Here is a 27,660-nt window from a genome sequence, read left to right on the forward strand (position 1 = left end):
TTGGTTAAGGCATTCGAAAACAGACCAAGTGGGGAGAGGGAAGAAGGTATGGTTGGGAGCGGTGCGGAGGTCAGAAATGTGTCCTTTAAAAACCTTTGAACGCTTTAAGGGGCTTAGGGGCAATTCAGACAGGCCAATGTTGTGTCACGAAGATGGAACTTTTTTTTTATCACAATACCAATTCACCAGCATTTTTAGATGTCTCAATAGGGTGGGATTGGATCCGCTCAGTTTTGCCCCTCACTCCTTCCAGATAGGGGTAGCTAAGGAAGCGGCGACTTGCGGCCTGAATGCGGACACCGTAAAACGCATAGGGAGGTGGGAATCAAAGCGTTTTTTATCATACGTGAGACCGGAGGCGGTAGTTAACTTGTGATATTTCTGTATGGGTGTGTTCTAATCATATATTGTTTTCTGCTTAGGTCCCCCTCTACTGGTTTGGATACTGGGCCACTCCTATGTCCACTGGGGCGCGTTGCGGGCAGACGTGCGACGTGATGGAAGGCAACTCGGCATCTCAAGGGACGAAGCCGCTATACGCTGGCTGGGTTTTAGGGGTATGGGGTGGAACAAGGTATTGCGGGAGGTAAACAAATTTGTTTGTTTGGCTCGCCCCACGGAGATACTGCTGTTACACGTGGGGGGTAATGACTTAGGAGTTTGGCCATGTAGGGAATTAATTAGAGATGTCAGGCATGATTTTTCACGGCTTTGGGCATCTTTTCCAGTGATGGTAAAAGTCTGGTCAGAGATTGTTCCCCGCAACAGTTGGCGAAATGCCAGGTCGATAGAGAGTCTGAATAGAGCACACAGGAAAGTCAACAGGGCGGTATCAATTTTTTTTTCTGAAAATGGGGGAGTGTCAATCCGGCATTTTGGCTTGGAGGATTTCTGGTTGAGTGACGGAGTTCATTTGAACAGTGGCAGAATTGACGTATGATCATCAGCCTTACGGAGGGGCATCGAGCAGGCGATTTTTAAGAGAGGAAGGGGAGGTCTCGAGTACTTAAAGTGGTCAAGTACTCTCGTGGTGGCGTGCTTAGGGTCCTTGAAGTTGGTTATAAATTGGTATGGGAGTGTCCACAGGACATGGATCCCCCGGCTATGTGTGGTATTTGGGTCTGGTGGTTTGCTCACGGCAAAAGGAATTTCGAGTCCTGGGTGTGGCGGTGTCAAACCGTTTTTGAACCCCCCATTTCGAGGGGTTTGTGGTGCTCCCGAGTTTGAGGTGAGTGGCTGGGAGTGAGTGGAGTTGTGTCATTGGGATCACCAGACCCTTCTTAGTTTCAAGGACCTTAACCCGTCATATATAAATATATATATATATATATATATAAAACACACGGTTTTATTATTGCGGTAATAAAAGTCCACTGTGGCCTATTACATCCAAGCCATGTTGTCTGTCGTTTTTTGGGGCTTACAGTTAAGATGGAGGCTGAGGCTAACCCGCCTCGAATTGACGATACCAATGTCATGACCTTGCTGTGGGCTGATTAACCCCCCTCTTCCCATGTATGGAGTCTGGTTACCTGTATGTGACCTCTTCTATGCAATACATACTGATCATGCTGTGTGTACAGATCCTGTATATCCAGGGTACTCTCACTATATGTGTGATCAGGATAAAGATTCATCCCTGTGCTGTATACGTATCATGTATACAGATCCAGTATATCCAGGTCATCATTCCTCACTATATACAGGTGCATCTCAGTAAATTTAGAATATCATCAACAAGTTAATTTATTTCAGTTCTTCAATACAAAAAGTGAAACTCATATATTATATAGAGTCATTACAAACAGAGTGATCTAGCTCAAGTGTTTATTTCTGTTAATGTTGATGGTTATGGAGTACAGCCAATGAAAACACAAAAGTCATTATCTCAGTAAATTAGAATACTTTATAACAACAACTTGAAAAATGTTTTTAAAATCCGAAATGTTGGCCTTCTGAAATGTACAGTATATTCAGTAAATGCACTCAATACTTGGTCGGGGCTCCTTTTGCATCAATTACTGCAACAATGTGGCGTGGCATGGAGGCGATCAGCCTGTGGCACTGCTGAGGTGTTATGGAAGCCCAGGTTGCTTTGATAGCAGCCTTCAGCTCGTCTGCATTGTTGGGTCTGGTGTCTCATCTTCCTCTTGACAATACCCCATAAATTCTCTATGGGGTTAAGGTCAGGCGAGTTTGCTGGCCAATCAAGCACAGTGATAATGTTGTTTGTAAACCAGGTATTGGTACTTTTGGCAGTGTGGACAGGTGCCAAGTCCCGCTGGAGAAAGAAATTTCCATCTCCAAAAAGTTTGTCAGCAGAGGGAAGCATGAAGTGCTCTTAAAATTTTCTAGTAGAAGGCTGCGCTGACTTTGGTCTTGATAAAACACAGTGGACCTACACCAGCAGATGACATGGCTCCCCAAACCATCACTGATTGTGGAAACTTCACACTAGACCGCAAGCAGCTCAGATTGTGGCCTCTCCACTCTTCCTCCAGACTCTGGGACCTTGATTTCCAAATGAAAGTTGGAACTCTGGGACCTTGTGGAGTGTGTCAATGACTGCCATCTGGACATCTGTCAAGTCAGCAGTCTTCCCCATGATTGTGGAGCCTACTGAAACAGACTAATGGACCTTTTTAAATGCTTAGGAAGCCTTTGCAGGTGTTTTTTGTTAATTATTTTAATTTACTGAGATAATGACTGTTGTGTTTTCATTGGCTGTAAGCCATAATCCTCAACATTAACAGAAATAAACACTTGAAATAGATCACTCTGTTTGTAATGACTCTATATAATATATGAGTTTCACTTTTTGTATTGAAGAACTGAAATAAATTAACTTTTTGATGATATTCTAATTTAGTGAGATGCACCTGTATGTGGCATGTGTATGTGACCTCCATCTCTGCTATATATGGATCATTCTGTGTATACAGATCCTGTGGTACAGGTCTATTATTCTATATATATAAATATATAATCTATACATGACTTCCAGCTCAGTGCTTTATCTCTTTAGATATGGCAGCCTTTAGTCATCTTACATGCTGCTCTGCCTGATATATCCATCCTGCTTCTTTATATTCCCCCCTCATGTGTTTGCAGGAGCAGTGTAGACCCACCTTTTCCTATTTTTACTTTACCTAAGATGGTGGACAGCACCGGTCTGAGTGGATTACCTGGAGCCTTATCATATATATTTTCTCATATAAAATAATGACATATTTGGGGAATAACTCAGCACATGGCAGGGCTGTGAGTGGGCACTAATAACTATGGAGGACACATCATGGGCCCAGGTTTCAGCCCTGTCTAACAGGTATAGTGTGTAGGTAGTGTGACTGACTGGGGTACAGACCTTGCAGTCTTCTGCACATACACCTATGGCTGCATGCAGCTAATACTAGACCTACATGTTATATTTCTTACTATTTATGTGCAGTGGGTAATTACAGAGCCTTTCTGTAACCAGAGGAGCAGACAGCTTCTCATTTATTTTTACACCAAAACTGTGAATTGTTGAATTATTAGAACTGGCTGCAGTATAATAGTTTTGAGGCACGGCAGAAGTTATTATACAGGTATTCACACTGTAGCTACCTCCTTTATTATGGTTTACTTTCCACATTCCCCATTATGGGACCTCCATTACAGGATGTTTAGCGACTGTTATTTCACTTTAGTTACCGTACTATCACAATTTGGTAGAGTTGCATTGTGTAAATTAATCTATCGTTGCTCTGGAATTTTGTTACTTTTATGCACAGACTTTCCAGAGTATGTAGAACTGGCTGATGGCTTTATTAGGCATGGTTGATGGCGGTCGAGTCCATTTAAAGTGTCAAATGGCCTCTTTGGTGCCGGTTTTAGGAGTCAGGTGGAAGTTGCAGACAAGTTAAGGTGGACTCATTTTACCTAATAGAGGATGTAAAACCTCATGGTTTTGAAGAGGCTCGGCTTTGGTGGCCAGACTCAAGGATGTTGTAAATTTAACGTCAATCATGGGCGGGCACAGTGGTTAAGCACAGGAGTGAGGATAATAGGGTCACTGGTGCCCTGAAAGTTTACTGGCTCCGCTTGAATGGCAAGCCAGTGTGTACCGCCCCTTTATGGCTGTCTATCCTGGTGGTGTATGTCAGACAGCTGGGGATATTACAATACTGGTGAATCCCAATCTACTACCACTTCACCTGACTCCTAATGTGATTGTTTTAATCCTGTGATTTAAATAAAAGCTGTGGCCATTTTGACAACCAAAATAATGGGTTTTGTTAATTTATTCCAGTATCCAAGTTTACTGTAGTTATGGTTGTTTAAAGATGGAGTGGGGGTCTGTCCCATATCCAAAAGTCAAGTCACCAGTGATGCTATAACTTGCAATTTGTTGGCGTTACTGAGAGAGCAGAAGGGAAGAATCCTAAAGCCTTTCTCAAAAATTGGCTTATGGATTATATTGTATTTGGCCGAGACAAGTTCTCTCCAACCTCTACTATAGAACAAACCCATAGAATCTTGACAAAACAAAATCCTCTGGAGGGACGTGCCCCACACGTTCAAAGCTGAAGAGCTCAATTTCAGAGATACAGTGCTCAAGCTGATTAGACAACTGGGCCACCTTTCGCTAAAAAATGCCAACATCCCAGTACACCCAAGTTTCTCAGCGGTTATTTAGAAAGACAGAGTGAAATTCACAGCAGCTAAGAGGAAATTTCGAGACCTGAATATCAAATACGCCATGTTATATCCCTCCAAGTTTCGGTTAGCTCACGGAAATCCTGTGCACCTGTTTCAGAATGCAGAAGATGTCTTCCCCTAAATAGTACATCAAAGCTTGGGGAACCATTAACCACAGAGAAGATGGCCACAGGATGAGTGGAATATACAGTGCAATGAGCTACTTAACATTCAATTTGTATATCTTACTGGGCACTGCTATATCACCTTTGCTATCCATCAGCAATCAAAAAGCGGAGGGCAGTGTCATCATATAAATGTGTATTTCAAAGATCTAATTTGGAACAGAGGATGTCGCAGAAAAGTCCCTCCCAAACTTGTGCCTTTTTACCTTGCAGCACAAAGCCAGCATTTAAAGTGTTAGCAAGAGGGACTAGGAATAGGTGCTAGTGGTTATACAGTATCTTTCAATATCAAGTATATGGATTTATTATCTACTTTGGAAAATGGAACATTTAATAAAGTGAGGTCCAGACCACTTACTGTTGGGCTGATCGATAAATCTGTAAAGAAGGCCTCACTTTGTATACACTTGTGTGGAACAACAGGACCCCACCTAAACTCCTACATATAGATAGATTTGAAAACTGAATTTTATCAGGTATTACAAGACTCAGACGTCTATTGTCCAATGATGCTTTCTGTTCATCTCAGCAATTACAGGAGGAATAGAACCTCCTCATAGATGATATTATTTACCGTTGTTTTCTGACTATAAGACGCACCTAGGTTTTAGAGGAAGAAAATAGAAAAAAAATGTGGTCATGATGCACTGTTATGGGGGAGGGGGAATGCTGCTGACATTGTTATAGGGGTAATGACCCCCAATTTTGTACTAATATCTCCCATTCTGGTATATATATGTCCCCATCCTGGTATATATGGCCCCCTCTTCCTGTTATACGTGGCCCCCATCCTGGTATACATGGCCCCCCATCCTGGTATGCATGTCACCCCATCCCCATCCTGGTATGCTTGGCACACCCACCCCCATCCTGGTATGCATGGAACCCCCATCCTGGTATGAATGGCACCCCCTTCCCCATCCTGGTATGAATGGCACCCCATCCCCATCACACTGCACACATAAAAAAATAAGGGATTCTACTCACCTTGGGAGTGGGGAGCAGTGAATATTCATTTTCCATATTAACGTGCACAGTGTCAGCCGCTGGCTCGTGCAGTGGCTCGGAAATCACGTGTGCCTGCTGTTAAAGAGAATGAATATTCACTGCTCTCTACTCCCATAGGCTTGGGGAGCAGTGAATATTCATTCTCTTTAATAGCAGGCACACATGATCGTCGAGCTGCTGCAGGAGCCGGCGGCTGACACTGTGCGTGCTATTAAAGAAAATGAATATTCACTACTCCCCACGCCCATGGGGAGCAGTGAATATTAATTTTCTTTAACAGCGGGCACAGTGTCAACTGCAGCAGGCGGCTCCTGCCTGTGACCCATTTCTCCGCTGCTGCAGCTCCCTCCACAACCCCCACCATCCACAGACGGACTGTACATCTGGACTAGAAGACGTACCCCCCATTTTCCTCTGAAATTTTGAAGGAAAAAAGTGCATTGTAGTCTGAAAAATACGATGCGTATTCAGGTCTGACATCTCTGATGCGCAAAACAGGATTAAGAAACTTTAAATGCAGTCAGACATGATGCTGTGTACAAAATCTAATTCAGGGAGAACGTCTCATGTGATTTCTAAACTTTATAAAATGCTGCTAAATATTTGGAAAATTATCCCCTTCTTAGAAAGTCCAAAAAGGAAATGGGCATTGGGCCCATTACTGACGGCCAATGGACAAGCATACTTGAAAAAGTCAGATCTATAATTCTAAGTTGCAGACTGTCACAATTGTATATTATCCATAGGGCATGTATGACCCCTCTGTTTCTCCACAAGGTCAGAATACGTAGTGGTAGATCGGCTAACTCGGTTGCACATAGAGGTGGACACAGGAACACTTTCTCTTTAAATCTTCTGTAGTTTATTAAGAGCACGGCATAAACCACGACAACATTAGCTAAACAAACACGGCCCTCCCGGCCTAACAGGAAAAACATAACGTATGGCACAGTCCTTGTTGCTCTGGATAACTGCCCGCTTCCGAAACAAACAACCCAAGGTTTATCTTTCCTTCACATGACAAAACAGCTCCAGAGCTTTCACCTCCAGACCCACCCCACACCAAATGCTGTAAAAGGCTTAGAATTTATCCTCTGACCACCTCCCTCTCTACAAGTGTTTAATCACCCTAGCACTAAACATGGCTGATTAACCCCTCATCACTTCGTGTGCTTTAACATTTTTCCTGTGTTTAATCACTGGAGCTAACATAGTGCTACATACCTCCCCTCCAGTACTTTGGCAGTGACTTTGTCACAACGTACAGAGGCCAAAGGTCTGAAGTGCTTAGTGGAACCTGCAGATCTTATACACATGCTTTGGAATTATGCATACCTTTTGGAGAAAAGTTATTACAATGATATAATCATAATCAGCAGGTTTGGTCGGAGACACCAAAGTTTTTCTTTAGGGTATGTAGAGGAAGAACTGACAGTGGACACACACAGTAAAATTGCGGTAGGACATTTATTGTTTCTTGCATATAAATTGATGACATTTAGATGGATTCAGATGAACCCTCCTCCAAAACATGATTAACAAAGTCATTATTACAGGACTGTATGAGAAAGGGATTTATTCTAAAAGAAACTCTGGAGCCAAAAATGAGAGAATCTGGGCTCCGTGGCTGGATACTCCATGCCTGGCTCTAAGCGTGTGTCATCTTATCAAATAATTAAAAATCACCACCCACTCGTGCTATACAATTGCTAGAAGAAATGCAGCTGCTGGTAGTAGAGCAGGTTTCGTGTGATCATCTGCCTGTGGGAATAAATATAGTGAATGAAGTATATACTACCGTGCTCGCAGACGTCAAAAATAAGTGTCTGAAAGAATCTAGAACACCAGGGTAAACATATGTCAGGAGTAATGCAGATAATGCCATAATAAACACCCTGAAGAAGGACAGTGATTCATTCGATACGCGTTGGATTTTGTGGCGCTCTGAGCAGTGACGTCACCCTAACTACTACTCCCCCCATGTGCGGCCTCAGCTAGCGGCGTAGCTTCCGGCCGGGGAAAACCGCAGGTCGAGCGCCAGCTGAAGATTCACGGCAAGGGGCATCTCTGGGAGGACGCTCCCATTACAGACTTTTTCACCACCAGGCATTATATGGGGATTCCAGGACCCAGCACAATATAGGAGGACAAAGCAAACTACACAGGTACTTTAACCATTGTGCTATCCTCTGCATTGGTCCATATGTAGTGTCTAATTGGATGATTTTATTAGTTGTCTCTGTGATCCCTATAGCAGCACAATAGGGGATTGCAGGTGCAGGGAATTTTTTTTCTCCCCATTTTATTATTGACACTACTGGAGGTGTGTCATCTTATATTGTGCTTGAAATTTTAGAAACAGAAAGACTTGGGATAAAACCCATTTCTGAAAATCCAACACTGAAACTTTAATATGATTTGGTGGAATGTGAAGGGCAGTGTATATAAAGGAATACTAGATTTTACTCCAATATGGGGGAAATGCAGCTTTTAGAACATATATTTGAGATAATAAAAATTTGGGATTGCAAAAAGGAAAATATAAAATATCACAGTTGCTGGAGAATGGAAGGATAAAGATGATGGATGAGTTGGAAGTCATATTCAGTATCGAAAAGGCTATTGGTTAAGGCTTAAATTGTAATCTCAGGCCTTAAAGAGGGAGAAAGGGATGTATTTTTGGGAGGGGACTTGAAATACTCTTGGTTCATCCCTGTGTGAGTTTTCTTGGTGGTCAATCAAATATGATTTTGATAGGAAATCTAAAGGCAGCATGATGTAGGGATAGAGACCTTGATTCCAGCGATGCATTGCTTTCTAGGCTACTTGCTGTACATTCAATAAAATCACTATTTTACCATCAGATTATCACTAGAGGACTAGGTGTCTTGTGGCATACAGTCCTCTTGCTTTGTGTAACTACACCCCCACCACTGATTATTAGCTTTCTATAAATGTACAATGTACCCAGAAAACTGCTAGTTAGTGGTGTGGGTAGGGTTATACAGAGCTCAGATTTCAGAACACTACTCAATCTGCAGTAGAGAAAACAATGATTTTATCAAAACTGCGGCCCAGCAGAATAGTAAGTGAAACATTGCAGGAATCCAGGACTCTTGTCTCTACATACTGTTTTTTTCAGATTACATGACAAACACCTAGTGGTAGATTCCATTTAAGTAAAACATTTCTCACCTTCTATCTACGCATGATAATGGCGTTCCCCTGTGTGAGACATTTGACATACAAGATATCATTTGTGGGTAAAACAATTCCCACATTATGAACATTAACAAAGCTTCTCCCCTGTGTGAATTTTCTGGTGTCTAGCAACACTAGATTTATGTACAAAACATTTCCCACATTCTGAACATGAATATGGTTTCTCCCATGTGTGAGTTCTCTGGTGTACAACAAGATCAGATTTATCAGTGTAACATTTTCCACATATTGCACATGAAAAGGGCTTCTCCCCTGTGTGAGTTCTCTGGTGTGCAAGAAGACTTGATTTATGTGCCCAACATTTCCCACATTCTGAACATGAAAAAGGCTTCTCCCCTGTGTGAATTCTCTGGTGACTAACAAGATGTGATTTTTGATTAAAATGTTTCCCACATTCTGAACATGAAAATGGCTTCTCCCCTGTGTGAGTTCTCTGATGGATAACAAGATTTGACTTATCTGAATAACATTTCCCACATTCTGAACATAAATGTGGCTTCTCCCCTGTGTGAAATTTCTGGTGTTTAATGAGATTTAATTTATCTACAAAACATTTCTCACAGTCTGAACATGAATATGGCTTTTCCCCTGTGTAAACTCTCTCATGTTTAATAAGCTCTGATTTCTGGCTAAAATATTTCCCAAACTCTGAACAACAAAAACTTTTCTCCTCTGTGTGAAGTTTTTCACGTGTAATAAAAGATGTTTCGAAGGAAAAACTTTTTCCATATTGTGATCTTGAAAATGGTTTTTTTGCTGTAATAGCAGTTTGATTTTTAATGTCTCTTTTGTCACTTTTATTTTTCTTAATAGCCTGTGATAAATCATAAGTTTGGACCTGTTTAAAAGGATCAGATGATAGATATATGCTGTGAAGGGATGATGGATTATCAGGAGTAATGGCATTCACTTCACTTATATCTTGTGTGATATCAAAGTCATCGGATGTAAAAATTGCAGATGTCACTTGTCCCTGTGATCTCCTAGTACAGTCACCTGTCAAGAATAAAGATTATTATTTCTGAATAAAATATCCTTAAAAATTATATTTGTATAACATTTCTAAGTTATGTAGAAAAATTACATTATTTACTAAGATAAAAACAGTTCAAGAACTAACAATAGACCTCAAAGCACCAACCAGTAGATCATGATGTACGACCCTCTTTGTTCATTTTGGACCCCAAATATTGGAATAATAAGCCAATAAAAACTGTGATGTAGGCCAAGATGATACCATTAAAAATTTACATTCTGACTGCAAAAAAACAAGACCCTCTGTCATTTGACAATGGAAAAAAAGCAATAAAAAAATAAAATAATTGTATTATCTTTCTAGCGTTTATGGGTCTTTTATTTATATTTGTGTATATACATCTAAAAAAAAAATTAAAGATGTAAAAAAAAAAAATTAACATTTGGCTCTAGTCATAAAAATAAGGCTACTACAAGGATTATATTTTTCTTCACATTCTACCTACGCTGTTATTTGGCTTTGCAGTTTAGAGATCTGGTCAGCATCTTCTAATTCCAGGTAGTAGGGTGCATTCTCCGGGCTGTAACAGGTCTCACTCCAACAGAAGGACTTCCAATGCCCAAAGTAATGGGGAATGTTTTGGATGGAGGAGCATGTAGTGGTTTAGTGGCAGAATGGTGACCACTTGAGTGTAAAATGACCGGACTACACCACCAATAAAGCAACCACAGCCGGTCACTGAGAATAATCTGTGACTTCTCTGCATTTAGTGGTTACTACTCACCTGGGTAGTCATATGTAGGAATCTCCACTTTACACCACTCATCACCAATCACATATGTCTCTGTACTATTAGTCAGATCGTCACCCTGGAACAAATATTATAGAAGTCACATCTATGATCAGCTCTAATCCTGCCATCTCATCCATTCTCATTACACAAGTATAAAACATATAATACTGGTGGATAAAACAAGACTGAGCACAAGACCTTCACAGCCGTCTACACATCATAGGGGAGATTTCATAACACCTTCTCTCCATCTACCTGATTATCCTGAGGAACATTGGGATTTTCTTGTTCACAATCCTGTGGGAGAGGAGGACAAGGACATCTCTCTGGTGTTGTCCTCTTACTGGATAGAACTGTAGGAAACACATACATGGACTGAATTCATTCTTTATATACAGATAATTATAGAACAAGTGTATTTAGTCCTGTTACCTGGTGATATGAGGGACTGTGGAACCTCCATCACGACGTCCTTGTACAGATCTTTGTGTCCTTCTAAATACTCCCACTCCTCCATGGAGAAATAGATTGTGACATCCTCACACCTTATTGGAACCTGACACATACAATAACACAGTCATCTCCCTGATCCCTTTATAGCATTACTGTATTATGTCCCAGCATTCCCAGCAACGTCACCTCTCCAGTCAGCAGCTCAATCATCTTGTAGGTGAGTTCTAGGATCTTCTGGTCATTGATGTCCTCATTTTTCAGAGGGCGAGATGGAGGCTCTGTCATTGGGCTCAGGGGTCTTCCCCCTCCCTGAGACACAGAGGCCTGACAGCGCTCACTAGAGGTCTTCTTCACTACTGTGTAATCCTGGTTATGGAGAGACACATGAATAAATCTCACTACAGACATTTCCAGAGTCCTCACCTCTCCAGTTCTGTCCATCTGTTATTCCCATAGATAAGAATGATGTAATGTGACATCATCAGAATCTCTCACCTCTCCAGTAAGCCGGAAGAGGATCTCTAGGGTGAGGTGTAATATCTTCTCTGCCATCTTGTCCTTGTTCCTATCCATCTTTGATGGGTCAGTCAGGAAACTTCTCTTATATAGAAGATCTCCATTAGGAGGATCCAATGTTGTAGGGACCTAAATGGAGAGAAGATGAGCCAATGTAACATCATAAAGATCCCTGGGCAGCACGGTGGCTCAGTGGTTAGCACTGCAGCCGTGCAGCGCTGGGGTCCTGGGTTCAAATCTGAACAATATCTGCAAGGAGTTTGTATGTTCTCCCCTTGTTTGCATGGGTTTCCTCTGGGTTCTCCAGTTTCCTCCCACACTCCAAAGACATACTGATAGGGAATTTAGATTTTGAGCCCCAATAAGGACAGTGCCGATAATGTCTGTAAAGCGCTGTGGAATTAATGGCGCTATATAAGTGAGTAAAATAAATAAATAAAAATGTAATAAAACAATTACTGGAGTTAATAAGAGGAAGATATGATAGGATGTAACGTGAAGATGTTGGATTCAAGGATTGTATACACTAGAACATAAACTGAATTGCTGTATAAAACGTCTCCTTCATGCTCCCAATCTCTGGCTACAATGGTCATTGCTTTGGCCACTGATTGGGTGTAGGCATTACATGTTCGTCAGGAATAACTAGAAAATACAGAGATTGGTGGGGGACCCAGGAAGTGAAGCCACAGGAGCATTGTGGGTATCATTAATGTGACTATTACTATTTTTATTATTTTACAGTAGTCAGTTTTTTCTTTACATCTAATAAAATCTATATATTTTAGGCCATACACCACAAGCAGTTTCTTCCTCAGAGTCTGCAATGGAATATGTTTCTCACAGGCTCCTCTTCCATAAAGCTAATTCTCGTCTCATTTACCGACACTGAAATCGATATTAGCAATACTGCAGGAGATATTCATTACACGTGATATGGGAAATGTCTACTTCATGATGAGGATGACATCTTCTTTTTCTACTATGGCTCTATAAACATATCTGGTCTGAGTCCGTTACTGACTACATCACCACCAGCCGCCTGTGTGAATGTTTCCCGTCTTCCCCGGGCTGTAATCTTCTATCGTGCTAGATCTCATGTCTGATTCACACACAGAAGCTTGAGGCATTTTTTATGGCTCTATTCTTTGAAAGAACACAGCGGACAGGAATTATTTGATACCAAAGTCTCCATTTACAGCGTTTTACATTTTATTTTACTCTGGAAATGATAATTTTATTCTGGAATTTTTCCCTCAGGCTTCCATATATTAAATCAATAACACCAGAAAAAAAAACAGGTGTTAAAATGGATGAAAAATAAAACTGGCACCAACAATGCTTGTAAAACACTATGAAAAATCATGAGACACATGGTGCTCCTATGTAACAAATGTTTAACAGGAAACCTCGGCCCTGCAGAAAATACGGTATGCATACAGTGGGGAAAATAAGTATTTGAGATACTGCCAATTTTGTAAGTTTTCCCACCTACAGAGAATGGAGAGGTCTGTATTTTTATCGTAGGTACACTTCAACTGTGAAAGACAGAATCTAAAAATAAAAAAACAGAAAATCACATTGTATGATTTTAAATAATTAAATTGCATTTTATTGCATGAAATAAGTATTTGATCAACTACCAACCAGCAAGAATTCTGTCCCTCACAGACCTGTTACTTTTTCTTTAAGAAGCCATCCTACTCTGTACTCATTACCAGTATTAACTGCATCTGTGTGAACTCATTACCCTTAAAGGATACCTGTCCACACACTCAATCACTCACACTCCAACCTCTCCACCATGGCCAAAACCAAAGAGCTGTCTAAGGACCCCAGGGACAAAATTCTAGACCAGCACAAGGCTGGGATGGGCTACACAACAATAGGCAAGCAGCTTGGTGAGAAGGCAACAACTGTTGGCACAATCAGAAAATGGAAGAAACACAAGATGACTGTCAATCTTTCTCAGTCTGGGGTTCCATGCAGATCTCGCCTCATGGGTTAAGGATGATTCTGAAAAAGGTCATGAATCAGCCCAGAGCTACAGGGAAGGACCTGGTCAATGACCTGAAGAGAACAAAGACCACAGTCGCAAACATTACTGTTAGTAACACACTATGCCGTCATGGATTAAAATCCTCCAGGACATGCAAGGTCCTCTAGCTCACGCCAGTACATGTCCTGGTCCATATGAAGTTCGCCAATGACCATCTAGATGATCCAGACGAGGCATGGGAGAACGTAATGTGGTCAGATGAGACCAAAATAGAACATTTTAGTATCAACTCTGCCGCCATGTTTAGAGGAAGAAGTACAACCCCAAGAAGACTGTCCCAACCATGAAGCATGGTGGGGGAAACATCATACTTTAAGGGTGTTTTTCTGCAGAAGGGGAGAGGACGACTGCACCGTATTGAAGAGAGGATGGATGGGGTCATGTATCGCAAGATTTTGGACAGCAACCTCTCTCCCTCAATAAGAGTATTAAAGATGGGTCGAGGCTGGGTCTTCTGGCATGACAAGGACCCTGAAACACACAGCCAGGACAACTAAGGAATGGCTCTGTAAGAAGCATTTCAAGGTCCTGGAGTGGCTTAGCCAGTCTCCAGACCTGAACCCGATAGAAAATCTTTGGAGGGAGCTGAAACTCAATGTTGCCCAGCGACAGTCTCGAAACCTGAAAGATCTGTAGAAGATCTGTATGGAGGATTGTGCCAAAATCCCTGCTGCAGTGTGTGCAAACTTGGTCAATAACTACGGAAACGTCTGACCTCTGTAATTGCAAACAAAGGTGTCAAAACTCTGTTGTCCCGGGAACAAGGGCTCCTTCCCTGTCCCTAATGCTAGGGGGCGCCCTAGCTATCCCTGTTCCCCGGATTACTTCTAAAAGGTGAAGACGCCAGGGCCATGTACCTTGTTGAGCTCCTGAATCCGCCCTCAGTCTGTTCCCTTCCACCACCCAGGGAAGAAGGGTGTAGTAATGTATGGCAATACACCAACCACTAACAAGGAAATACCAACAGTTATAAAGAAAAATATCAATCATACAAATATACAAGCACAAACTACAGAGAAAAACACCGGGGAGTGGAGGATGGGGGATAAACCAAAGTAGGAGAAGAGGATTTGCACACAACTAAAACCACGCAACAGTCTTGGATAATTCCACCAAACGCTTTCTCAAGCAACAACTCTCCACCAATTCCTGAACCATGCAGCAATGAAGCTAGCTCTGGCAATCCCTGGTTGCCAGAGTCCAGTATCTATAGAAGAGGGGAGTGGCCAAAAGTGAACAGCTCTGTTCCAGGAGCTTGCAACTGAGCAGATTAACCCCTGCACTGCTAGAAGAAACCTGCACCATTTAATACAATGGAGAAGTGCTTCTAGTAAATGCAAGAGTAGGAGAAATCAGACGGCGCGGTCTTCTGGCTCCTCTCTGTCACGGTAAACCCGTGACAAAAGGTTTTTGTACCAAATATTAAGTTGTGTTTTTCAATTGTATCAAATACTTATTTCATGCAATAAAATGTAAATTAATTAAGTAAACATCATACGGGCAGCACGGTGACTCAGTGGTTAGCACTGCAGCCTTGCAGCGCTGGGGTCCTGGGTTGAAATCCCACCAAAGACAACATCTGCAAGGAGTTTGTATGTTCTCCCCGTGTTTGAGTGGGTTTCCTCCGGGTTCTCCGGTTTCCTCCCACACACCAAAGACATACTGATAGGGAATTTAGATTGTGAGCCTTGATGGGGACAGTGCCAATAATGTCTGTAAATTGTCTGAATTGTAAAGCGCTGCAGAATATGTTGGTGCTAGATAAATAAAAAGATTATTATCATCATACAATGTGATTTCTGTGTTTTTTTTTTAAGATTTTGTCTCTCACAGTTGAAGTGTACCTACGATAAAAATTACAGACCTCTCCATACTTTGTAGGTGGGAAAACTTTCAAAATTGGCAATGTATCAAATACTTATTTTCCCCACTTATTTTTTGACATGGGGGCCGCTAACCATGTGCTGTGCTGGCACAGATATATTGACGATGTTTTATTTCTGTGGTGTGGGACAGCGCAGCAGCTCGGGACATTCATGGATCAATTGACTTCAAAAGCACAGAATATTTGTTTAACTTACAAATATGATACCAAAAGAATCGACTTCCTTGATATTAGTCTGGAGGTTGACCCACATTCGTTCATTCAGACTAATGTTTTTAGGAAGTCGACAGCAGTCAATACTTTAATGCACACCAATTCTTCTCAAGATACAGCCACCATGAGGGCCGTCCCAGTTGGACAGTTCCTAAGAGTGAGGTGGATCTGCTCTTCCAGCCAGACATTTGAGGAACAGGCACAAGAACTAAAATCCAGGTGTGAACAGAGGGGATATAGCTAGAGAAACATATAAAAAGGCTATAATAGGGCAAAAGATACCCCCCGGATCCAATTACTTAATCACCATAAACATATAAACAACGATATTGATGATAATAAAATTAGGTTTATCTCTACTTATAACCACGAATGGGTAAACATGTTAGCCATCCTTACCAAACATTGGCTCATACTCAAAACTGAGCCCTCCTTCGGGCCCATCCTAGGAAATCTGCCGTTGATGACCCCAAGGAGATCTAAGAACTTAAAAGACCTATTGGTTAAAAGTTATTATGTCCCAGTATAAAACACTTTTCTTGGATCTTCCAAACCAACTGTGGGGTGTTTTCCTTGCGGCTACCGTTTTGCCTGCACCAATGTCCTGCGCTGAAAAACGTTTGACTCTGCTATTGGGGACAGACAGTTTAAGATTGAATATTGGATATCATGCGGTAGTAAGAACATAATCTACTATGCCACATATAGTTGTCAAGTAATCTATGTGAGCCTCTCATTTAGGGAGCTCAGAGTGAAGGTCCGAATGCATGTGCGGGACATTAGTGCATCCAAAACAGTGGTTGATCCCTTGCAACTTTGGAGTCATCACAAGTGTGACCCCAAAACGCTTTTGATTAGTGGCATTGATGTCATTCAAACTGCTATCAAAGGCAGTAACATCAAAAAGCTTTTAGCCCAGCGTGAAGTGAAGTGGATTGTCACAATAGACACAATGACCCCCAATGGTCTTAATGAGGCTCTCAGCTTCTCTTCCTTTTTATTAAGCAATGTTGGTTTCCCACTTTTCCGATCCATTTAATTATGTCTCCTTTGCCCTTCTCATACTGATTTTATTGTTTTAAAAGGGTTTATGCTCATTAGTTGTGTATTGTTATTCATATTCTTTTTTTTTTGTCACATTTTTTCACAGTCTGTCATATTTATATGATGTCTCCTCTTGACCAATACGATTATCAGGATTGGTGACATGAAACCAGCCATCTATCCCTTTTCCGGCAAAGACTACTATAGCTTAATCTCTAATTCTTATCATATTTGAGCTTCTATGAAGATTGATATATATCTTTGTACCTGAACAATCAATCAGTTATATTGTCAGCATATATGGTTTGACATTTTATTGACTGTTTCTTCTCCCACCCGTTATGTAATTGGTGTCCCTGGTGGCGCGCATGCACACCTCGCTGCCGTTGTTCACCTGGCGCCGCGCAGCATCTTTATGTCTGCCGCGCATGGCTTTGATCCATCTGGTTTCCTGGTTGCTCCCACGCATGCAAGGAACGAACTTAATTGCCGTGCGGGGGGAGCATGTGCCGCTTCAAGCAGCGCTATTAGACGGTCATCGGTCACGTGGCTCACCGAGTGGATCAACAAACTTTTTTATCGGTACCAAAAAAGGGCATTTTTCCATGCTTACCCTGTCCACAGTGTTCCAACATCATCAAAGGGAATTTTTTTTACTCACCCTAGGACTGGCGAAAAATTAAAAATTAATGGCTTTCATACATGTGATTCTTCTTTAACCGTCTGTATGATTAAATGTCCATGTGGTCTCGGATATGTTGGTAAGACCACCCAGCATATCCAAGATCGCATATCACAACACAAGTCTACAATTAGGTGTCAAAGAATTATGCTTCCTATTCTGGCACATTTTACAGCGGCAGGACACAATGTTTCACAGTTTTGTTTCCAAATATTGGAAACAATTCCGATTCCTAGACGCAGTGGGCATAGAATACTTAAGTTAAAAGAAAGGGAGGCATTTTGGATATTCCGATTGGATACTCTGGAACCTAATGGTCTAAATCGGGAATATGAAATTATATATTAAGAACGGTGTAAGGACTCCCCCCTAATACTTGGCTTTATTTGGTTAGGGTATACTTTACACTATATAGGATGTTATGCATTCTTTATTGGAATTTAATTGATTCTTCATCTTTTTCTTTTATTTCATGTACCATAGGTCTCGATAAGGTATTTATTTTTTATTTTCCATTTTATATGGTGTCTCTCTGTTTTCTTCTCCACCTCCTATCCCTTATGGCTTCAAATATACTTATATTTGTTCCCTTTCCCTTTTCTCCCATTTATACATTTACCACATAGTGGATATACATACTTAAAACATTCTCTCCACAGTCACATCTTGCACCTATCTCTACAAATAGCACACATCACCTGCTCCTTTAAATGGAACTGTGTTATCCGTTTTAGACTGAAACACATGGTGGAATGCAGGTGGCATAGTTCGCGCAGGTGCAATCCAACTTTTTCCTCAGCGGTGGAAAGCATAGATCAGTTCCTTCCTCTGACATGACATCCGCTTCCACCCCCGCAGCACACATTTAGAGAGGGAAGGAGGCATTTCTGTCACACATCAGCGTGAGACTCCACGCTTTTACACAAGCTGCTGACAGTTCAAGAGCACCGAGCACTGTGCCAGGTAAGCGGTCCTTTTAACTGTGACACCTCCTGCATCTCTTCCCCTGTATCCATTTTTCCTTTCCCTATAAGATGCATGGCTATTCATTAAAGGATACACTTGGTCCTTTTTATATACATCTAGATCCTTGGTTTTTCTTTGCACATCTATCTGGGGTACTATTTTGTCTCACTTGGAAATAGGAACATTACCTGCGCTCACCAGTATCCTGCTAGTTCCCAGATCAATTACTTGTGATGTGCTCTCATTCTCACAGGATTATTTTTCAACAAATGCCTCTGTGAATTGAATTTATTGATGAAAATTTTCATTATATAAAGAGCAATTTCTTTCTTCTCTGTTTGTAATAGTAATATTTTCTATGCATAAGTGGGAACGACCATTGATATTTGCATATTTTATCTTCTTATTTTCTCTGTATAGATAACCTTGACAAAGACGTAAGCCAAAAAGTTGGTATTTTGTTACACTGGTCGCTCATAATAAAGACTTCTTTTTTTGGCATCAAGCAATTTTATGCACATTAAATGTAGTCACGAAGGTATACATCTATACTATATTTATTCACAGACACACACCTGTCACTAAAATGGTAAATATGGTATTGTACTTTGTGTCTGACTACCTTAAATACATCCCAATTTTACTTAGCATCATTTGCTCTGGACCAATGTGCACAACTACTGGCTGGTATATAATGTATTACAAATAATGGTCGATTCATGGCTGGAACATTTATCTGCTTGTCCTATACACATATTTTAATCATATGTTTCTATTAATAAACTTTTTCTAGATTTGTACCATAAAACTCAGTTTTCTTGCTTCTCATTACATTCTTTGGAGTGGTTTTGTGGTGGTGGCTGATTGCACAATTTGTGGTGCCTTAAGCTCCCCACTAATATGCTTCTGAGTTATTTGTCATTATTTTCCCCACTGTAGCTCCCAACCATCCCGGATTCAGCGGGACTGTCCCAATTTGAGGGCTCAATCTCACCACGACAGGGCTGTCCCGTCATTGTTCTCTTGTTCCTCTTCCTTGGTGGGCGGGGCCGCATCTGTGCTCAGTGCATAAACTAAATTATACACTTCTTCAGTGATCGGGTCGGGACTCAAACTCACATCTCCATGTTCGCAGGCAGTAGCTCTAGCTATGAGCCCTAGCCCATGATATACATAGGAGAATTTGGTAATCTTGAGTAGAGATGAGCGTTGTTCTACTCGAACTGTTCGCCAATCTCAAATTCGAGCTGTTTTGGGCGGTGTTCGAGCCGTTCGGCGAACACGAACAATTTGAGAAAAATTCGGCTGTTCGAGGTTATGTTCGATAACTGTTCGTGCACCAAAATCATAACTGGATTTTTTCTCAGTAATGATGAAAATTAATGTTAATACGCAGTTTGAGTGTACAGCGGGGTGGGGGGAGGGGCAGGGGATGGATCTCTGCAGGAACAATGAAGATCTCCATTTTTTTTTCTCTTTCCCGCATTTACAGTGGGGAGGTGCAATCTGTCAGCCTATCAGCAGCGCACACACGGAGCGAAGTGCTTTTTTTCACACAAGCAAGGGCATGTGTCATTGGCAGTGTATGTCACATGTCCTTGCCCTATAAGACCAAGCCATTTTCCCTGTCGCCACCATTTTCTCACTGCTGCAGCTGCGTGTTAGACGGCACCGCTGTTGCTGTGTGCGCTATACCTTGTTAATTTCAAGCCAATTTTCGCACAAATATACAGATAGCTTGGGAGTAGGGAATAGTTGTGATTGCAGTCCTTTTAAGGACTAGGTTACAGCATTTCCTACGACTTTTATCAGGCAGGTCTGTGCTCTAAAATAGATAGGTTGTGGGAGTAAAGACTAATTGTAATTGGAGTCCTTTTCAGGACTAGGTTACATCAGTTCCTATCAGTTTTTGCCAGGCAGGTCTGTGCCAGTGCTGTGCAAGTTTTTTTCACAGCATTTGGCTGAATCTAGCAAAGCTAATCCTTTTTGGCCTATTGCAGAGTGTGTTAGTCAGTGGAGTAGCCTATCTGTGTTGCAAGATATACCACCTGTGTATAGAATACCAATTTTTTTACTGCACCTAGTGAAGTAAAATCTTTTGGGCATAGCATCATTCTATTAGTCCATCTATACTGACCTTCATCAGGTTGCAAACTGAATCTAATTTTTTTCTGCATCTAGCTCTGAAAAAATATTTGGCCTTCTAGCAGTGTGTCGGACTTTCTCTATTAGTCCATCTATACTGACCTCCATCAGGTTGCAAATTCAAAATAATTTTTATCTGCATCTACAGTACCTCTGAAAAAATATTTGGGCTTCTAGCTGTGTGTGGGACTTGTTGTATTAGTCCATCTATACTGACCTCCATCAGGTTGCAAACTGAATATATTTTTTTCTGCATCTACCTCTGAAAAAATATTGGGCTTCTAGCTGTGTGTGGGACTTGTTGTATTAGTCCATCTATACTGACCTCCATCAGGTTGCAAACTGAATATATTTTTTTCTGCATCTACCTCTGAAAAAATATTGGGCTTCTAGCTGTGTGTGGGACTTGTTGCATTAGTCCATCTATACTGACCTCCATCAGGTTGCAAACTGAATATAATTTTTTTCTGCATCTAGCTCTGAAAAAATATTTGGCCTTCTAGTAGTGTGTCGGACTTTCTCTATTAGTCCATCTATACTGACCTCCATCAGGTTGCAAATTAAAAATAATTTTTATCTGCATCTACAGTACCTCTGAAAAAATATTTCGCCTTCTAGCAGTGTGTCGGACTTTCTCTATTAGTCCATCTATACTGACCTCCATCAGGTTGCAAATTCAAAATAATTTTTATCTGCATCTACAGTACCTCTGAAAAAATATTTGGGCTTCTAGCTGTGTGTGGGACTTGTTGTATTAGTCCATCTATACTGACCTCCATCAGGTTGCAAACTGAATATATTTTTTTCTGCATCTACCTCTGAAAAAATATTGGGCTTCTAGCTGTGTGTGGGTCTTGTTCTATTAATCCATCTATACAGACCTCCATCAGGTTGCAAACTGAATATAATTTTTTTCTGCATCTAGCTCTGAAAAAATATTTGGCCTTCTAGCAGTGTGTCGGACTTTCTCTATTAGTCCATCTATACTGACCTCCATCAGGTTGCAAATTCAAAATAATTTTTATCTGCATCTACAGTACCTCTGAAAAAATATTTGGGCTTCTAGCTGTGTGTGGGACTTGTTGTATTAGTCCATCTATACTGACCTCCATCAGGTTGCAAACTGAATATATTTTTTTCTGCATCTACCTCTGAAAAAATATTGGGCTTCTAGCTGTGTGTGGGACTTGTTGTATTAGTCCATCTATACTGACCTCCATCAGGTTGCAAACTGAATATATTTTTTTCTGCATCTACCTCTGAAAAAATATTGGGCTTCTAGCTGTGTGTGGGACTTGTTGTATTAGTCCATCTATACTGACCTCCATCAGGTTGCAAACTGAATATAATTTTTTTCTTCATCTAGCTCTGAAAAAATATTTGGCCTTCTAGTAGTGTGTCGGACTTTCTCTATTAGTCCATCTATACTGACCTCCATCAGGTTGCAAATTCAAAATAATTTTTATCTGCATCTACAGTACCTCTGAAAAAATATTTGGGCTTCTAGCTGTGTGTGGGACTTGTTGTATTAGTCCATCTATACTGACCTCCATCAGGTTGCAAACTGAATATATTTTTTTCTGCATCTACCTCTGAAAAAATATTGGGCTTCTAGCTGTGTGTGGGTCTTGTTCTATTAATCCATCTATACAGACCTCCATCAGGTTGCAAACTGAATATAATTTTTTTCTGCATCTAGCTCTGAAAAAATATTTGGCCTTCTAGCAGTGTGTCGGACTTTCTCTATTAGTCCATCTATACTGACCTCCATCAGGTTGCAAATTCAAAATAATTTTTATCTGCATCTACAGTACCTCTGAAAAAATATTTGGGCTTCTAGCTGTGTGTGGGACTTGTTGTATTAGTCCATCTATACTGACTTGACCTCCATCAGGTTGCAAACTGAATATATTTTTTTCTGCATCTACCTCTGAAAAAATATTGGGCTTCTAGCTGTGTGTGGGTCTTGTTCTATTAATCCATCTATACAGACCTCCATCAGGTTGCAAACTGAATATAATTTTTTTCTGCATCTAGCTCTGAAAAAATATTTGGCCTTCTAGCAGTGTGTCGGACTTTCTCTATTAGTCCATCTATACTGACCTCCATCAGGTTGCAAATTCAAAATAATTTTTATCTGCATCTACAGTACCTCTGAAAAAATATTTGGGCTTCTAGCTGTGTGTGGGACTTGATGTATTAGTCCATCTATACTGACCTCCATCAGGTTGCAAACTGAATATATTTTTTTCTGCATCTACCTCTGAAAAAATATTGGGCTTCTAGCTGTGTGTGGGACTTGTTGTATTAGTCCATCTATACTGACCTCCATCAGGTTGCAAACTGAATATATTTTTTTCTGCATCTACCTCTGAAAAAATATTGGGCTTCTAGCTGTGTGTGGGACTTGTTGTATTAGTCCATCTATACTGACCTCCATCAGGTTGCAAACTGAATATAATTTTTTTCTGCATCTAGCTTGGAAAAAATATTTGGCCTTCTAGTAGTGTGTCGGACTTTCTCTATTAGTCCATCTATACTGACCTCCATCAGGTTGCAAATTAAAAATAATTTTTATCTGCATCTACAGTACCTCTGAAAAAATATTTGGCCTTCTAGCAGTGTGTCGGACTTTCTCTATTAGTCCATCTATACTGACCTCCATCAGGTTGCAAATTCAAAATAATTTTTATCTGCATCTACAGTACCTCTGAAAAAATATTTGGGCTTCTAGCTGTGTGTGGGACTTGTTGTATTAGTCCTTCTATACTGACCTCCATCAGGTTGCAAACTGAATATATTTTTTTCTGCATCTACCTCTGAAAAAATATTGGGCTTCTAGCTGTGTGTGGGTCTTGTTCTATTAATCCATCTATACAGACCTCCATCAGGTTGCAAACTGAATATAATTTTTTTCTGCATCTAGCTCTGAAAAAATATTTGGCCTTCTAGCAGTGTGTCGGACTTTCTCTATTAGTCCATCTATACTGACCTCCATCAGGTTGCAAATTCAAAATAATTTTTATCTGCGTCTACAGTACCTCTGAAAAAATATTTGGGCTTCTAGCTGTGTGTGGGACTTGTTGTATTAGTCCATCTATACTGACCTCCATCAGGTTGCAAACTGAATATATTTTTTTCTGCATCTACCTCTGAAAAAATATTTGGCTTCTAGCTGTGTGTGGGTCTTGTTCTATTAATCCATCTATACAGACCTCCATCAGGATGCAAACTGAATATAATTTTTTTCTGCATCTAGCTCTGAAAAAATATTTGGCCTTCTAGCAGTGTGTCGGACTTTCTCTATTAGTCCATCTATACTGACCTCCATCAGGTTGCAAATTCAAAATAATTTTTATCTGCATCTACAGTACCTCTGAAAAAATATTTGGGCTTCTAGCTGTGTGTGGGACTTGTTGTATTAGTCCATCTATACTGACCTCCATCAGGTTGCAAACTGAATATATTTTTTTCTGCATCTACCTCTGAAAAAATATTGGGCTTCTAGCTGTGTGTGGGACTTGTTGTATTAGTCCATCTATACTGACCTCCATCAGGTTGCAAACTGAATATATTTTTTTCTGCATCTACCTCTGAAAAAATATTGGGCTTCTAGCTGTGTGTGGGACTTGTTGTATTAGTCCATCTATACTGACCTCCATCAGGTTGCAAACTGAATATAATTTTTTTCTTCATCTAGCTCTGAAAAAATATTTGGCCTTCTAGTAGTGTGTCGGACTTTCTCTATTAGTCCATCTATACTGACCTCCATCAGGTTGCAAATTCAAAATAATTTTTATCTGCATCTACAGTACCTCTGAAAAAATATTTGGGCTTCTAGCTGTGTGTGGGACTTGTTGTATTAGTCCATCTATACTGACCTCCATCAGGTTGCAAACTGAATATATTTTTTTCTGCATCTACCTCTGAAAAAATATTGGGCTTCTAGCTGTGTGTGGGTCTTGTTCTATTAATCCATCTATACAGACCTCCATCAGGTTGCAAACTGAATATAATTTTTTTCTGCATCTAGCTCTGAAAAAATATTTGGCCTTCTAGCAGTGTGTCGGACTTTCTCTATTAGTCCATCTATACTGACCTCCATCAGGTTGCAAATTCAAAATAATTTTTATCTGCATCTACAGTACCTCTGAAAAAATATTTGGGCTTCTAGCTGTGTGTGGGACTTGTTGTATTAGTCCATCTATACTGACTTGACCTCCATCAGGTTGCAAACTGAATATATTTTTTTCTGCATCTACCTCTGAAAAAATATTGGGCTTCTAGCTGTGTGTGGGTCTTGTTCTATTAATCCATCTATACAGACCTCCATCAGGTTGCAAACTGAATATAATTTTTTTCTGCATCTAGCTCTGAAAAAATATTTGGCCTTCTAGCAGTGTGTCGGACTTTCTCTATTAGTCCATCTATACTGACCTCCATCAGGTTGCAAATTCAAAATAATTTTTATCTGCATCTACAGTACCTCTGAAAAAATATTTGGGCTTCTAGCTGTGTGTGGGACTTGATGTATTAGTCCATCTATACTGACCTCCATCAGGTTGCAAACTGAATATATTTTTTTCTGCATCTACCTCTGAAAAAATATTGGGCTTCTAGCTGTGTGTGGGACTTGTTGTATTAGTCCATCTATACTGACCTCCATCAGGTTGCAAACTGAATATATTTTTTTCTGCATCTACCTCTGAAAAAATATTGGGCTTCTAGCTGTGTGTGGGACTTGTTGTATTAGTCCATCTATACTGACCTCCATCAGGTTGCAAACTGAATATAATTTTTTTCTGCATCTAGCTTGGAAAAAATATTTGGCCTTCTAGTAGTGTGTCGGACTTTCTCTATTAGTCCATCTATACTGACCTCCATCAGGTTGCAAATTAAAAATAATTTTTATCTGCATCTACAGTACCTCTGAAAAAATATTTGGCCTTCTAGCAGTGTGTCGGACTTTCTCTATTAGTCCATCTATACTGACCTCCATCAGGTTGCAAATTCAAAATAATTTTTATCTGCATCTACAGTACCTCTGAAAAAATATTTGGGCTTCTAGCTGTGTGTGGGACTTGTTGTATTAGTCCTTCTATACTGACCTCCATCAGGTTGCAAACTGAATATATTTTTTTCTGCATCTACCTCTGAAAAAATATTGGGCTTCTAGCTGTGTGTGGGTCTTGTTCTATTAATCCATCTATACAGACCTCCATCAGGTTGCAAACTGAATATAATTTTTTTCTGCATCTAGCTCTGAAAAAATATTTGGCCTTCTAGCAGTGTGTCGGACTTTCTCTATTAGTCCATCTATACTGACCTCCATCAGGTTGCAAATTCAAAATAATTTTTATCTGCGTCTACAGTACCTCTGAAAAAATATTTGGGCTTCTAGCTGTGTGTGGGACTTGTTGTATTAGTCCATCTATACTGACCTCCATCAGGTTGCAAACTGAATATATTTTTTTCTGCATCTACCTCTGAAAAAATATTTGGCTTCTAGCTGTGTGTGGGTCTTGTTCTATTAATCCATCTATACAGACCTCCATCAGGATGCAAACTGAATATAATTTTTTTCTGCATCTAGCTCTGAAAAAATATTTGGCCTTCTAGCAGTGTGTCGGACTTTCTCTATTAGTCCATCTATACTGACCTCCATCAGGTTGCAAATTCAAAATAATTTTTATCTGCATCTACAGTACCTCTGAAAAAATATTTGGGCTTCTAGCTGTGTGTGGGACTTGTTGTATTAGTCCATCTATACTGACCTCCATCAGGTTGCAAACTGAATATATTTTTTTCTGCATCTACCTCTGAAAAAATATTGGGCTTCTAGCTGTGTGTGGGACTTGTTGTATTAGTCCATCTATACTGACCTCCATCAGGTTGCAAACTGAATATATTTTTTTCTGCATCTACCTCTGAAAAAATATTGGGCTTCTAGCTGTGTGTGGGACTTGTTGTATTAGTCCATCTATACTGACCTCCATCAGGTTGCAAACTGAATATATTTTTTTCTGCATCTACCTCTGAAAAAATATTGGGCTTCTAGCTGTGTGTGGGACTTGTTGTATTAGTCCATCTATACTGACCTCCATCAAGTTGCAAATTGAATATAATTTTTTTCTGCATCTAACCCAGCCAATAGTTTTGGCCTAATACCACAGTTTGGCCACTCAGCTCTGCTCGGTTACCATCCATTGTTTTTTTTGTGCAAACAACTCCAGAGTTGTGAATTAGTTAACCACCAAAATGAGTGGAAAAAGGCCTGCTGCTGGTGGAAAGGGGAATAGGCGTGTTGGGAAGGGGAAAAAAGGTTGTGTCCGTGGGGTAGGTGTTAAAGCAACAGTAACATCTGCAGAAGAAAGACCATCTTCCAGCCAAACTAAAATGTCTACTTCTTTTAGCGGACAATGTGATAAGATCCCTTTCGTACGGCCACGCCAATCGCTACAAATTCCAGATGAGGCACAAAAACAGCAGGTGCTTCAACGGATATCAAGTGCTCCTTTAAGTGGGCTCTCCTCCACATCAACTTCAACATCACAAATACTCCAGTCCTCAAAGGTGTCACCCAAATCGCACTTGCTTCCTCACAGCTCCCAAATCTCCAGCTGCCCGTCTGAGTATGAGGTAGAACAGATGGTTGAGTCTGCAGAGCTGTTTACTCATACTATAGCCTGGGAATCAGAGGTCGACTCCAGCGCTTCTGTGAATCCAGACGAGGAAATGATCTGCACTGATGCCCAGAATCTTTATGAGTCGGATCCAGGACCAGACGCAGAAGGTTCTGACCATAATGTAGACCCTCATTCCCAAACTGTAAC

The 27,660-nt window shown here is 40.6% G+C and overlaps 2 protein-coding genes across 2 annotated transcripts in view; both read right to left on the minus strand.

The window, feature by feature from the left end:
• LOC141270661 (gastrula zinc finger protein XlCGF66.1-like) overlaps positions 1 to 27,660 on the minus strand; it is a 268,510-nt gene that overhangs the window by 222,142 nt on the left and 18,708 nt on the right. The gene's annotated exons all lie outside the window — the stretch shown is intronic.
• LOC141270690 (uncharacterized) overlaps positions 1 to 27,660 on the minus strand; it is a 174,626-nt gene that overhangs the window by 88,832 nt on the left and 58,134 nt on the right. The window contains exons 9-11 of the mRNA XM_073680789.1: positions 11,120 to 11,217; positions 10,856 to 10,940; positions 9,934 to 10,091 (exon numbers count right to left, since the gene is read on the minus strand). Of these exons, the coding sequence (XP_073536890.1) occupies positions 9,934 to 10,091; positions 10,856 to 10,940; positions 11,120 to 11,217 (341 nt within the window). The remainder of the gene's footprint in view (positions 1 to 9,933; positions 10,092 to 10,855; positions 10,941 to 11,119; positions 11,218 to 27,660) is intronic.

Source organism: Phyllobates terribilis, unplaced genomic scaffold, assembly GCF_046119375.1.
Source record: "Phyllobates terribilis strain yellow unplaced genomic scaffold, ASM4611937v1 Scaffold_5__5_contigs__length_657084704, whole genome shotgun sequence".
Taxonomy (NCBI): domain Eukaryota; kingdom Metazoa; phylum Chordata; class Amphibia; order Anura; family Dendrobatidae; genus Phyllobates; species Phyllobates terribilis.